At 43.7% G+C, this 14,087-nt stretch overlaps 2 protein-coding genes across 4 annotated transcripts; one reads left to right on the plus strand and one right to left on the minus strand.

Annotated features, from left to right (window-relative positions):
* Window positions 1-45: 45 nt before the first annotated feature.
* zbed4 (zinc finger, BED-type containing 4) lies at window positions 46-6,484 on the plus strand. Of its 2 annotated transcripts, none has more exons than XM_055906045.1 (2): window positions 46-232; window positions 1,751-6,484. In XM_055906045.1, the coding sequence occupies exon 2, from the start codon at window positions 1,934-1,936 to the stop codon at window positions 5,744-5,746; it is 3,813 nt and encodes a 1,270-aa protein (XP_055762020.1). In that variant the 5' UTR covers window positions 46-232; window positions 1,751-1,933; the 3' UTR covers window positions 5,747-6,484. The 2 variants fall into 2 exon arrangements, with proteins under 2 accessions (XP_055762020.1, XP_055762021.1); XM_055906046.1 differs by lacking the exon at window positions 46-232 and adding an exon at window positions 827-1,548.
* A 224-nt stretch (window positions 6,485-6,708) lies between these two features.
* On the minus strand, window positions 6,709-13,981 carry alg12 (ALG12 alpha-1,6-mannosyltransferase). Of its 2 annotated transcripts, XM_055906047.1 has the most exons (9): window positions 13,800-13,981; window positions 11,618-11,750; window positions 11,247-11,420; window positions 9,094-9,288; window positions 8,755-8,859; window positions 8,295-8,517; window positions 7,916-8,085; window positions 7,573-7,648; window positions 6,709-7,481 (listed from the first exon to the last, which is right to left on the minus strand). In XM_055906047.1, the coding sequence occupies exons 1-9, from the start codon at window positions 13,956-13,958 to the stop codon at window positions 7,241-7,243; spliced, it is 1,476 nt and encodes a 491-aa protein (XP_055762022.1). In that variant the 5' UTR covers window positions 13,959-13,981; the 3' UTR covers window positions 6,709-7,240. The 2 variants fall into 2 exon arrangements, with proteins under 2 accessions (XP_055762022.1, XP_055762023.1); XM_055906048.1 differs by lacking the exon at window positions 11,247-11,420.
* Window positions 13,982-14,087: the final 106 nt, after the last annotated feature.

Below are 14,087 nucleotides of genomic sequence, written 5' to 3' on the forward strand. Positions count from 1 at the left end.
AAGGGTTGCTTTATCGACGAATGTTTCGTATTTTATTGTCCCTGCCGCCATATTGGAAAACCCTTCAACCCAGTGACATCATAAAGCGTGTTCCTTCCGTCCGATGCTGTGTGGACCCGATTCAACTGAATGTGAACTGCTAGGAGACAAAGCAATGAAGTAATCCCCCCGGATCAATCAAATGTGTCGTATTTAACTGTTTAGTAACTGAAACATAAGCCACAATTTCAAGGTATGTATACTATCTTGGTCTAATATGATTTCTAGGGGTCTCTTTTTCTCTCCAAATAACGTCGTGAGTAATGTTCTGGGCTGATTCGGTTGGTCCTTCTGTTCCATTACCAGGGCACGATCTGGTTCTGTCTCACTAGACAGGTTATGCCCTGTGTGGTTTAGCTAGCTGGCACGACCAGGGTCCGTACTGTATCAGACACTGTCCCCAATTAATAAATAGGCTACTTCATATGTAGTTGAAAGGCTAGTTAGTCGGTTTGTGAAATTATGGTTTCAGATTTCTGTTTTAGAAAACCGAGTGTGTGGTATATGTTTGTTTTTGTGTAGCTAGGTTTAATGTGATACCTTGTTAGCCTCTGACACTGACATTGTTATTAACTTGGCTGGCTAGCATTTGGCATTACCTAAATGGGCTCCAAATTATGAGTTGAGTTTGAAGTAGCTACTATTTTAAGGCAAATTAATGTGTCACCTTAATCCTGGATTTTGCTCGTTAGCTAAATACCCGGAAAAGTAGTAGCCAGCTAGCTAACGTTGGATCAGGAAATAAGGCTACTGTAGCTAGCAGTTGGATAACGTTCAAGCTAGAAATGAGTATGATACTGCGGTAGCTATTTTGTTTAGATTCCAGACATAGATATGGTCCGATCACCTGTGAGATCGGATTATGTTTGTAGTTGCTACAGTCTTGGTGAAACATTTGTTGTGGTTTGCTGGTAGCTGCATGCATGAATAACGATTAATTCCCCATTTGTCTCGTTCTGGGTTAGTTAATCTTAATGAACACTCAATGTGCCTGTGTAATAAACAGTTTTATTTGTAGGCTAACTAAAGGCATTGTTGCTAATAAAATAAGGTTTACTTACTGTGGCAACCATGAAACCGATTATTAATTTGATAAATGTATTGTGATCTAGGCTATTTGTCAATCATACATTGGGAAATTATACTCATGATATAATTACATTAAATTATCATCATACCTACTTTGAATATTAAGAAAATGTCACAAATTAATGTCAGACTATACATTTTGTCATAAATGGGGCTTAAAGGACCCCAAAGTTAAATTCATTGCTGGAAGCAATGCACACCAACATTGAAACCCATTTAAATTAAAATGTTTTGGGTGGGGTACAGCCAAAATAATGGTAGACTAGTATCACTCCACAAACTCAACTCTGGACCTCAAAGCCCATTCCACTGCATTTTTGTTTTTCCTCTTTAATCAGGGACTGCTTTAGACTTTGGACACCTGGTGGGTGCAATTAATTATCAGGTAGAACAGAACCAGCAGGCTTCGGAGCTCGTAGGGTAAGAGTTGAATACCCCTGCTCTACACTGTCGTACTGCTAAGCATGGCTAATATATAATATAACCTAACACATCTGTTAAGGGTAATGTGAGGTCCGTTAGGTTGCCGCCTGACATGTTAAACAGTTTCTAGTCTGTCAACTTGTTTTTATCTGCTATTTGATGAAATATCAATGTTTATTGAATTTCTCTCTCATTCCAGATCCTACTAGAAAAGGTGGAAACTTCGGTGCATTCGAAAATGGACTACAAGCTTGCTCCTTCTGATCTGGACAAGCAGACTGAAACGTTGGTGTGAGAAATGCTCTCACACCCATGACTCATTAACTTTTTTTGTCAAGCTGCATCAGAATTAGATTTTCTCGCGGAACTTTGGTCAGCTAACATGGATGGAGAGGAAGACCTCTCTCTTAAGAGTGAAGAAGATGTCGTAGATTCAGAAACTAATGGCATAGAAAACAAGAAAAGAGAGGCGAAAGGAACATGTCTAAAAATTGAGGGGCAAGATGGCTACGTGTTTAAATCATACAGCATTACCCCCCATGACACTGCAGATGCAAAGACCTGTCCATCTAAAACACTGGCTAAAGACTCTTCCCCCGTGGCTTCAATTCACGAGGAGGAACCAGACAATTTATCTATTTCTCAGGTTGATGGACAATTTAAAATGAATGGGTCTGTCAATGAAACAGGTGAGGCATGTGACAAAGAGAACTCTCTTAGGCCTACTTCTCCAGCCATTTCAAACAAAAGACTAAATCTAAACACTGAGATCAAGATAGAAAATGACACATCTGAACATATTGAGGAAGACGATCCAAACAGTATGGAGGAGGGGACCCAAGAGGATGAAAGGTTATCATATGATAGTTCTGTCGGCCCCTTTGTTACTAGAGACAATACAGATGATTACAGTAGTATGCTTAGTGGGTACACAAGCACTCTTTATGATGTTGCGATGGATGCTGTCACTCAAAGTCTATTGTCATCCATGAGAAGTCCCGCTAATGCTAATCCCAGAAAGAAATCCCCTGCCTGGAACCATTTCTGCATATCTCCACGTGATAGTACCAAAGCAATCTGTATGTACTGTATGAAAGAGTTCAGTCGAGGTAAGAACGAGAAGGACCTCAGTACAAGTTGTTTAATGAGGCACGTACGAAGGGCTCACCCCACTGTGCTTTTACAAGATTGCGACCTCTCCTCAAATACTCTGACTGCTTCTGCTGCCTCATCGGTAATATCCCCCTCAAATAACGGAAGCCTGGCAGCTAGCATTACTACTCCCGCTGCACAAAATAACTCCTCACCGTCCACCTCTTCAGCAGAGGGCTCTGACATATCATCATCCAAAGAAGTGTTACCAAAACTTGAACCAAAACTAGAAAAGGGTGCCAAAAACAACACTGGCACAGTCTCATCCTCACATTCCAACAACAACCATGAAGAAGCGATGGATGGAGGTGGGTCTGAGCGCCTCGCTGCAACTCCTAAAAACTCAAGTTCTCGTCGAAGATCAGCTGTGTGGAAGCATTTCTACCTGTCACCTGCTGACAGTTCCAAAGCAGTATGCATACACTGCATGAATGAATTTAGCAGGGGTAAAAATGGAAAGGACTTGGGCACTAGCTGTCTGATTCGCCATATGTGGAGAGCCCACAGAGAAATTGTCATTGAAGAAAATGGACAGGGCTCCAACATCCCACCACCATATACAAACCCACCAACGCTATTGTCTCGCTCTCAGCTGCATCAGGACTCCGTAGTGGACATTAAAAAAGAATCCCCTTTCGCTCCATCCTCCCCAGAAACAATATCTGACAAAGTGCCCCATAACGAAGGTGAAAGCATGGATGTGAAGGAGTCTGACACAATAAACCAATTGGAACAGGATTCCTCCCTCAATCTCTGCTTTGGACTTCGAGATGAGGATGTTCCTTTACCTTCCTCACCGTGCGATCTGTCCCTAGAGGGCTCAGGCCTGAAAGAGGATCCGGCGAGTTCAATCTTCCAACAAAACAAAAAAATCATGAAACGGGTGAAATCCGAAGTGTGGCACCATTTCATCGTCTCTCCAGGGGATCAGCTTAAAGCCCTCTGTCGATACTGCCCCTGTGTCATCAGCCGAGGGAAACGGGGCGACTTCGGAACCAGCTGTTTGATGAGGCATCTAATGAGAAGGCACCCTGATGTCCTCAAAAACCAAAAAAGCACAAACGATAAGGACTCCTCACCTCATCCCTACGCTATTCTCTCTGCTGCTGAGGCTGTTCCAGCCAAACTGACTAACAGCCCTGCCAAAGAGAAAAAGCCACATAACTCTGTGTTCAGTAAAAAGACATCAAAGTTGTGGAATCATTTTTCTATTTCCCCTTCCGATCCCACTAAGGTGGTTTGTTTGCACTGTAGCCGCACAATAAGTCGGGGCAAAAAGACGACAAACCTCGGAACTAGTTGTTTATTCAGGCACATGCAGAGATTTCATGGAAATGTTCTTGAAAGTAACAGTACTATCTCAGGTGATGTGCCGTCTGCTGAAATTCACATTAAACACGAACTCATGGACACTTCTGTGCATGACGAAAACTGTGAAAGATTTGATGACTACCATCCGGTTGCCAAAAAAATCACCAAACTAGTTGCCGAAATGCTTGCACTGGATCTTCAGCCATCAGCCCTAGTGGAGAACACTGGTTTGAACCGATTACTGGAGTACCTTCAACCTCAATATTCTCTACCCTCCTCTTCATATTTCACCAGCATTGCCATACCAGACATGTATGAGAGGGTGAAGGAGGTTGTTCTCACACACCTGAAAGAGGCTGAGAGTGGTATCGTCCATTTCACAACAAGCATCTGGGTCACTAGCCAGACTCGGGAATTTCTGACTCTTACCGCCCACTGGGTTTCATATGAATCATGTGTTAGACCTCAGGGCGAGGACTTTCACTGCTCTGCTCTCCTCAGTGTGTCACAGATAGACTGTGACCATGACATGCTCAATATACAGAAGCAGCTCGAATACTTCTGGGACACCTGGATCAGTTCCTTAGGGCTGAAGAAAGGATTTACTGTAACCGACAACAATGCCATTGCAAACGTCCTGGAGGACAACAACCATGTCATCGTGCAGTGCTTTGGACACACCATAGACCTAATTGTGAGCGAAGCCATAAAGAGTCAGAGGATGGTTCAGAACCTTCTAAGCATCGCTCGGAAGATCTGTGAGCGAGTGTATCGCTCAGACAAAGCAAAGGAAAAGTTGGCCGAACTGCAGAAGGTTTACCAGTTACCTGAAAATTGCCTCATCCAGGACGTTCCCTCAAAATGGAGGACATCCTTCTTCATGCTTGAACGTCTGGTGGAACAAAAGAAAGCGGTCGACGAGATGTCAATAGAGTGCAACTTCAGGGAAATGATCAGTTGCGATCAATGGGAAGTGATGCAGTCGGTGTGCAATGCGTTGAAGCCCTTCGAAGTGGCCTGCAGGGAGATGAGCAATCGCACTGCCAGTCTGGGTCAAGTCATACCACTGATACACATTCTCAACCGAAAGATAGACATGCTCTTCGATGAGACGATGGGCATCGACAACATGCTCAAGTCTCTGAAGGAAGCGATGGTGAGTAGGATGTCATCAACCCTACGCAACCCCAGGTACACTTGGGCGACAATGTTGGACCCGCGGTACAAGGCTTCCTTGTTCACGGAGGAAGAGGCGGAGCAATGCAAACAAGACCTCATCAATGAACTTCAGGTGTCCCTTTCTACCTCAATTGAGACAAAGCCTTCACTATCCAACGGATGTGGTGGAGAGGTCCCAGCGTCATCAAATGGCTCTCCCTCAAACAACAAGGACAACCTCTGGGCACTCATGGATGACATCAGACACAAGATAAAACAGGAGGACAAGCCAAAATCATCTGAGCTGGCAGTGCTGGAATACTTGGAGGAGGACATACTTGATCAAAGCTGTGATCCACTGGACTATTGGAACCTGAAGAAGTTACTGTGGCCTGACCTTGCCAAAGTCGCTGTCCGCTACGTGGGCTGCCCTCCCAGCATTGTCCCAGCAGAGATTCTGTTCAGCACAGCCAGTGTGAACTGCACTCTGAATCAACCCATGCCATTACTAGAAAACATGGAGGGGCTTCTCTTTCTAAAGGTCAACCTACCGTTAATTTATTATCAGCACTGATTAAAACCATTGCTTATGAGGAGCTCCTTATCAAGGTCCAATTCATAGAACTGTGAAATGACCCTTTTGGATTCAGGGGTATCTAAAGGAGAATAGATATACCGAGGTTCATTTTCAAAACATGAGTGCATTTGGAATTGTTAATTGCATTTTTGTGTACTACTGTTGAAACACTTTAGAATTTGCATCAGTCAGCAACTCAGTGACGTGTCAGGGAGGGAGGGGTGTATTTAGCAGTAGGGGTTGTGAATATTTGTTCCTGTGTCTTTTTTTTTTGTCAAAGTTGTCTTCTCTCTCCTTGTGCCTTATCCAAAACTAATTCAGGTCAAATGCTGTAAATACTTGTGCAAATCAAGTCTTTCAATTTACATGGCTTAATTTTAGAAACAATGCTGGGGTTTTTTTCTAAATGAATAATGGCCCAAAAATAAATGCTGTGACTGAAAGATGTTAAGTTTTGTTATTTAATTATTTCATTGTGAATTTGTGGCTCATGGTACTGTTGATTTAGAAATTGCTTTAACTTGCTGAAATAGTTATTATGCAAGATGTTTGAAGCAATTTATTTGAAAATGTCTAGCACAATTTTAAGCTTATTTAAGGGATTAAATTATGGGTTGTCAAGTAATGTACATATGTATAAATAATGATTTCTGAACTTAATTTGATAAACGTGGAAGCATTCAGACTGGAACCATGCCAATTGTCATCATTTGTAAATAAAGGTTTCTTATGTAATCCTTTGTTCCTGGTTTATGTTTTGTATACAAAATTGGACCTGTTCGGTAGTGGACATTGTAGCAAGAAAAGTTCAGGCACCACCTGCCAGTTTCACTTCGTATTCTCCCTACAAAACATGACCCAGACATCACCAGGGAATGTTTAACTGTAACCTTTCTGTAAACAGTGGTCCCTAGAAACATGTAATAGTGCCTCAAGTACTTCCTTGTCAACACCCAGGACAAGTTTCCTCTTCAGTTTTATTCCAAAACTCACGGGCAGTTTTGTTCATATAGGAAACTATACACACATTAAAATGGATCAATAGCATAATGACATCTTTGAACTTATTTCAGAAAAATGAATGCACTGTGTTGAAGGATGGCAGTTATTGAACTGGGGTTATCTAACCACTTTGTTTGAAGGAAGTGTTAGACAGTAAACAAGTTACCTGGTTTGGTGGAGTAAAATTGGATAAGTATATTGTAATGGATCATTTTCAGTTGAAGTAATGAAAGGCCTATATACACACACTTTCTTTGCATGTGAATAGAGATCTAAGTTGGCCAAGCTAGACACGTTCTAGTCATTTACATATTAAAAATAAAGCAGGTGATCCTATCAGTGTACCCTACCAATACCTGGCTCCAACCAACTTATAGCCCAAAAGAGTGATTGAGTGTTCTGTTTTCAATACACTGCAATTTAGTTTTGGTTATTTACAATTTGGTCATAAGAAAAAACGAAATCCTGAAAAACGACATCCCTGTCAGTTCAACTGGGACGCTCAGGGTCGGGTACTCTTTCTAGCAACACCAGTTTGTCTCCCAGGTTTATACTGAAGAAAGGAAACCGAAAGGCATTCAACAACATGTTGCTGTAACCTTGGATGAAGGCCAACGGCATGTGGGAATCTTTGAGTAGTGCTATCTGAGTGGCATTGGCCTCCATCAGAACATGGGAGTAGGTCTTCATATCAGGGTGTCCAGGGCCAACGTCTTCTCTCTTGTCATACCTGACAATAGAACACAAAGCTGAATCCTTAGAATGCCTTTAGAAGGTTGGAAACAGTTATATTCCAGAATAGAATACCTAGTCAAACTAACCTCCAGTTTCTGTTCAGTTCTAAGAAACGCGACACTCCAGTTTGGGCAGCAAATACATCAATATGAACAGAGACATCTGAGGAGAAGCAATTGATTACATACAGCCTTTAATCAGTGTTTCTGCAACCATGATACTTCCCTTACTGTCTGATATTTAAAAAAAAGTATAACCTCTTACCAAGGGATATAGTGGTAAAAAAAAGTGGGTAAACACTGATAAAGTAAGTTAACGCTCCTCCCTACTATACATAATACATTTTTCCTCAAAAGGTGGTGAAACGCTCACTAAAAGTAAGAAAGGTGTGTAAACATTGTTTACCCTTCACTACATCACTGCTCTTACCTGATGTAGATGGTACTAGTTTATGTAGTACCTGCACCCCCCTGCCTCCAGGGTAGTTGTGATGGGACACGTACAGAGATATGCTGGAGTATGCAGCATTTGTCACCAACTGGCCAACCACGATTAAGGAGCCAAGTTTATACATCCAAGATTTGTGGTAGTTGTTCAGGCTGTAGGACCGAGAATTAAAAGGTTCAACATTATTAAATAATGTGGTTTCTCTGTCCACACTTAAGCCCACCGTATGTCCCCCGAAAGACAATTGAACTGTGACTCCACCCTGAAGGCCAAAAATGTCAATAAGCACTAACCATGTTTTTTCAACATTATACTAAACCTCCCTGAACAGACAACACTCTCTCAGCCTCTCTCTCCTTACATGAACGAGCAGCCCCGTGCAGCCACTATATTCAGCACAGGGAAGGTGTAGAGGATAAAGCGTAGCTCCTTATGGGGCAGGAAAGAGTAGAGCAGGATAAATCCTACAGTAGGCAGCAGCAGGGTGCGCGTCCGTCTGTCCAGCAGGCCTAGGGGGATGAACAGCACTGAGCAGCCCAGGGCACGGGGTAGAGCAGAGTAGAAGTACCACAGAAAGGGGGAGGTTTACTGGGGGAGAAAGTCAAGGAAAGATAGCAAGTTGTTTTCAGATCAAAAGTGGGCTCTCCGTGATGAGTGGAAAATGACCCCATTACTTTCGTAATATTATCACAAACGTTGATACTAACTCAGAATCGATCAAGGAGAAGCAGGTGTCAAGCTGCGTCGCATGATTTAATTAGTTGACTGTGTGGACATTGTTGTTATGGGTTTATAACAAGCATTTAGTGAAGTGAAGGATATTCCCCAGTTGGAGCTCTTGTTCAGGATGGTGTTGTACCAGAGTACCTGGCCCTCGGGCCAAATCAGCTTATTCCAGAAGAATGAGTCAATGCAGACAGTCAAAGCTGAAAGAGAGCAGATAAAATTAGACGTTCATCTAAAGAGCACATATATTTATAACACTTCTAATCCTGAAAAACTACAGGGTATGTATGCATTTGTTCCAGGCAAGCTACAGCACACCCGACTCATCTAACTACTATAGTCTAGCCAGCTGTGTTAGTGCTGGGCTGGAGCAGAAGCCTGCACACTCTGTAGTTATCCAGGAACCTAGTTAGTGTTGCTGATAACAGATTTACCTAATGACAGAGCACCTGCAGGAATGGCATAGTAGAACAGTTGAAGGATCCCCAGCCTCCTGCTCAGTAGTGACATGAGCAGCATAAGACCCAGGTAGAGACACAGTTCTGATCTAAACACGATGATGACGAGCGCAGAGAGACAGATGAAGGACCCATACCTCTGCCCCATCCATGCAGTGAACGCCAACAGAACTAGGAAAAAAACAGAACAGACCATTTAACTGCATAAGATTATCAGAGAAACTGCTGGAAGAAAGGACTTAAAATAGACTATATACACAAAATGATGTGGACACCCCTTTAAATTAGTGGATTCAGCCATTTCAGCCACACCCGTTGCTGACAGGTGTATAAAAATTGAGCACACAGCCATTTCCATAGACAAACATTGGCAGTAGAATTGCCTTACTGAAGAGCTCACGGACTTTCAACGTGGTACCGTCATAAGACGCCTCTTTCCAACAAGTTAGTTCATCAAACTTATGCCCTGCTAAACTGCTCTGGTCAACTGTTAGTGCTGTTATTGTGAAGTGGAAACGTCTAGGAGCAACAAACATGTCAGCAGCAAAGTGGTAGCCACACTAGCTCACAGAACGGGACCGCCGAGTGCTGAAGCACATAATTTTTTTTTGCCTGTCCTCACTACAGAGTTCCAAACTGCTTCTGGAGGCAACGTCTGCACAATAACTTTGTCGGGAGCTTCATGAAATGGGTTTCCCTGGCCGAGCAGCCGCACACAAGCCTAAGATCACCATGTGCAATGCCAAGCGTCGGCTGGATTGGTGTAAAGCTTGCCGCCATTGGACCCTGGAGCAGTGGAAACGCGATCTTTGGAGTGATGAATCATACTTCACCATCTGGCAGTCCAACGGACGAATCTGGGTTTGGCGGATGCCAGGAGAACATTACCTGCCCCAATGCATAGTGCCAACTGTAAAGTTTGGTGGAGGAGGAATAATGGTCTGGGGCTGTTTTTCATGTTTCTGGCTAGGCCCCTTAGTTCCCATGAAGGGAGTTCTTAACACTACAGCATACAAGGACATTCTAGATGATTCTGTGCTTCCAACAGTTTGGGGAAGGCCCTTTCCTGTTTCAGCATGACAATGCCCCTGTGCACAAAGCGAGATCAATATCGAAATGGTTTGTCGAGATCGGCGTGGAAGAACTTGACTGGCCTGCAGAGCCCTGACCTCAACCCCATGAATTAGAATTAGAACACCAACTGCGAGCCAGGCCTAGTCGCACAACATCAGTCCCCTACCTCACTAATGCTCTTATGGCTGAATGGAAGCAATCCCCGCAGCAATGTCCCAACATCTAGTGGAAAGCCTTCCCAGAAGAGTGGAGGCTGTTAAAGCAGCAAAGGGGAGAAACAACTCCTTAACACCCATGATTTGGAAAAAGATGTTCGACGAGCAGTTGTCCACATACTTTTGGTCATGTAGTGTATTTTAAAGGTGCTACACCTAGAATTGTTCACCAACAGTATGTGTAAGCTAGGTTAATTGCAACAGCACTAGGCTCCAGTCAAAACAAATCTCCCCCCTCACCGCATCCCATTTTCATGTAACATGGGAGACTCGCAATTGAGCCTTACTTTACAGTTTTGGTCCACCAGCTTTAAACAGCTGTACAAATTTAATTTTTTGTTATCGAAAATATATTTCACATTGATTTAAATGGTACACTGATTCCCTACAATATGCCGTGCTTGTTTTCTCACTGAAATTGAGAAAACAGTGTAGAATTGTAGCAACCAGGAAATGGCATAGGGATTTTTACATTGGCCACTTGATCCAATATCCACTACATAACAAAGCCACAAAGTCAAAACAGGTTTCCCATTTTGACAACAGGTGCCAATCGGCGGGAGAAAGCAATAGGCGAATATCACAGCCTATCACAACACTGCGGGTAAGTAATACTGTGAAACGCCATCATTCCTCTATTACTGCAGATATATTATAAACATTATCTGAAATTACAATGGGGGAAAAATCCTTTCTGTAGCACCTTTAACACATTGGTGGACATTTTTATTATAGATTTTATCCTACATGAGGCTTCTCCAACAGTATTTCCATCAAGATTTTCATCCAATAATTTTTTATACTATATTCATGTCTTCAATATATATCAGTGTCTCTTACCTATTGGCAGTGCAAATACGTTGGGGAGGGGTCTCGTGCTGTAGAACATGAGATGGAACTGTGAGGCGCAGGTGAGACAGAACAGTCCCGCAACTGTCGACCCGAACTGCCTCCGAACCTCCCTCTGCATGCGCCATAGAGCTAATGTCACACACACTCCCAGGCAACCTCGCACTGGATAGCAAAAAGGTACACATCAATACATTTGAGTAAGTGGACTGATTTGTACCAGACAAGCTGTACTTGATTTAGTTTGTCTGGCACTATGGAAACAATTGACTAGTCCCAAAAGTGAAAATTCTATTGGACCCAGGTCTTCTCTATTGCACTGCTGTTGTTTATGGATATCATATAATAGCAGCAGGACTTACCCATCAGTTGTGTGTAGAATTTAGACGTCTCCAGTAGTGACAGCAGGTAGAACAATGGGGAGCATACTGTTGATATGAACACAGCACCAAGGCATGTCCGTGGCACCACGCCAGGGAATTCATGGTGGTCATACTGGTGAGACAGTGGGAAGATACTGTCAACATCAGCAATGGCGTTCTGGCATTTAAATACACTGCTCAAAAAAATAAATGGAACACTAAAATAACACATCCTAGATCTGAATGAATTAAATATTCTTATTAAATACTTTTATCTTTACATAGTTGAATGTGCTGACAACAAAATCACACAAAAATGATCAATGGAAATCAAATTTATCAACCCATGGAGGTCTGGATTTGGAGTCACACTCAAAATTAAAGTGGAAAACCACACTACAGGCTGATCCAACTTTGATGTAATGTCCTTAAAACAAGTCAAAATGAGGCTCAGTAGTGTGTGTGACCTCCACGTGCCTGTATGACCTCCCTACAACGCCTGGGCATGCTCCTGATGATGTGGCGGATGGTCTCCTGAGGGATCTCCTCCCAGACCTGGACTAAAGCATCCGCCAACTCCCGGACAGTCTGTGGTGCAACGTGGCGTTGGTGGATGGAGCGAGACATGATGTCCCAGATGTGCTCAATTGGATTCAGGTCTGGGGAACGGGCGGGCCAGTCCTTTGCATCAATGCCTTCCTCTTGCAGGAACTGCTGACACACTCCAGCCACATGAGGTCTAGCATTGTCTTGCATTAGGAGGAACCCAGGTCCAACCGCACCAGCATATGATCTCACAAGGGGTCTGAGGATCTCATCTCGGTACCTAATGGCAGTCAGGCTACCTCTGGCGAGCACATGGAGGGCTGTGCGGCCCCCAAAGAAATGCCACCCCACACCATGACTGACCCACCGCCAAACCGGTCATGCTGGAGGATGTTGCAGGCAGCAGAACGTTCTCCATGGCGTCTCCAGACTCTGTCACGTCTGTCACATGTGCTCAGTGTGAACCTGCTTTCATCTGTGAAGGGCACAGGGTGCCAGTGGCAAATTTGCCAATCTTGGTGTTCTCTGGCAAATGCCAAACGTCCTACACGGTGTTGGGCTGTAAGCACAACCCCCAACTGTGGACGTCAGGCCCTCATACCACCCTCATGGAGTCTGTTTCTGACCGTTTGAGCAGACATGCACATTTGTGGCCTGCTGGAGGTCATTTTGCAGGGCTCTGGCAGTGCTCCTCCTGCTCCTCCTTGCACAAAGCGGAGGTAGCGGTCCTGCTGCTGGGTTGTTGCCCTCCTATGGCCTCCTCCACGTCTCCTGATGAACTGGCCTGTCTCCTGGTAGCGCCTCCATGCTCTGAACACTACGCTGACAGACACAGCAAACCTTCTTGCCACAGCTCGCATTGATGTGCCATCCTGGATGAGCTGCACTACCTGAGCCACTTGTGTGGGTTGTAGACTCCGTCTCATGCTACCACTAGAGTGAAAGCACCGCCAGCATTCAAAAGTGACCAAAACATCAGCCAGGAAGCATAGGAACTGAGAAGTGGTCTGTGGTCACCACCTGCAGAACCACTCCTTTATTGGGGGTGTCTTGCTAATTGCCTATAATTTCCACCTGTTGTCTATTCCATTTGCACAACAGCATGTGAAATTTATTGTCAATCAGTGTTGCTTCCTAAGTGGACAGTTTGATTTCACAGACGTGTGATTGACTTGGAGTTACATTGTGTTGTTTAAGTGCTCCCTTTATTTTTTTGAGCAGTGTATATTTTTTCAACTAGGCAAGTCAGTTAAGAACAGGTTCTTATTTACAATGATGGCCTACACCGGCCAAACCCGGACGACGCTGTGCCAATTGCGCACTGCCCTATGAGACTCCCAACTACAGCCGGATGTGATGCAGCCTGGATTCGAACCAGGTACTGCAGTGACGCCTTTTGTACTGAGATGCAGGGTCTTAGACCACCGGGAGCCTAAACTATTTGTCATTGTTTAGGTGGGCACAACATGACTTACGGGCAGGTAATGTTGTAGAACGCGTCAAGACATGAACAAGATAGTGTAACACTGTCAACAAGCATTTGCACCATGCATGTGTAAAAAAGATTAACGTTAGCTAACTTTTAGCTAGCTACTGTTAACGTTAGTTGGCTGTTGTATGCGTAGCTCTGTCTTACCTTTTCAAAATCAAGTCTGTGATAAAGAATATCATGCACTGCTTGTAAGTTGAAACTCTCTTCAACTTTTGTAAAAGGACAAATAAACAAATGTAATAGAGTCACCGAAATGAGTAAAAACAACAGTGATTTCCCAGACGCAGTCCTCTTCTCTGCCATGACGTGAAAGTATATAGGAAGTTGACGCGTGCGCAAGAATATGGAAATGTTCATTTCTTTTTCCACGTGGGTAGAATGAAGACGGGTGTCACGCGCTGGCAGAATATCATTGGTTCTTACAGTGATTGA

Source organism: Salvelinus fontinalis, chromosome 39, assembly GCF_029448725.1.
Source record: "Salvelinus fontinalis isolate EN_2023a chromosome 39, ASM2944872v1, whole genome shotgun sequence".
Taxonomy (NCBI): Eukaryota; Metazoa; Chordata; class Actinopteri; order Salmoniformes; family Salmonidae; genus Salvelinus; species Salvelinus fontinalis.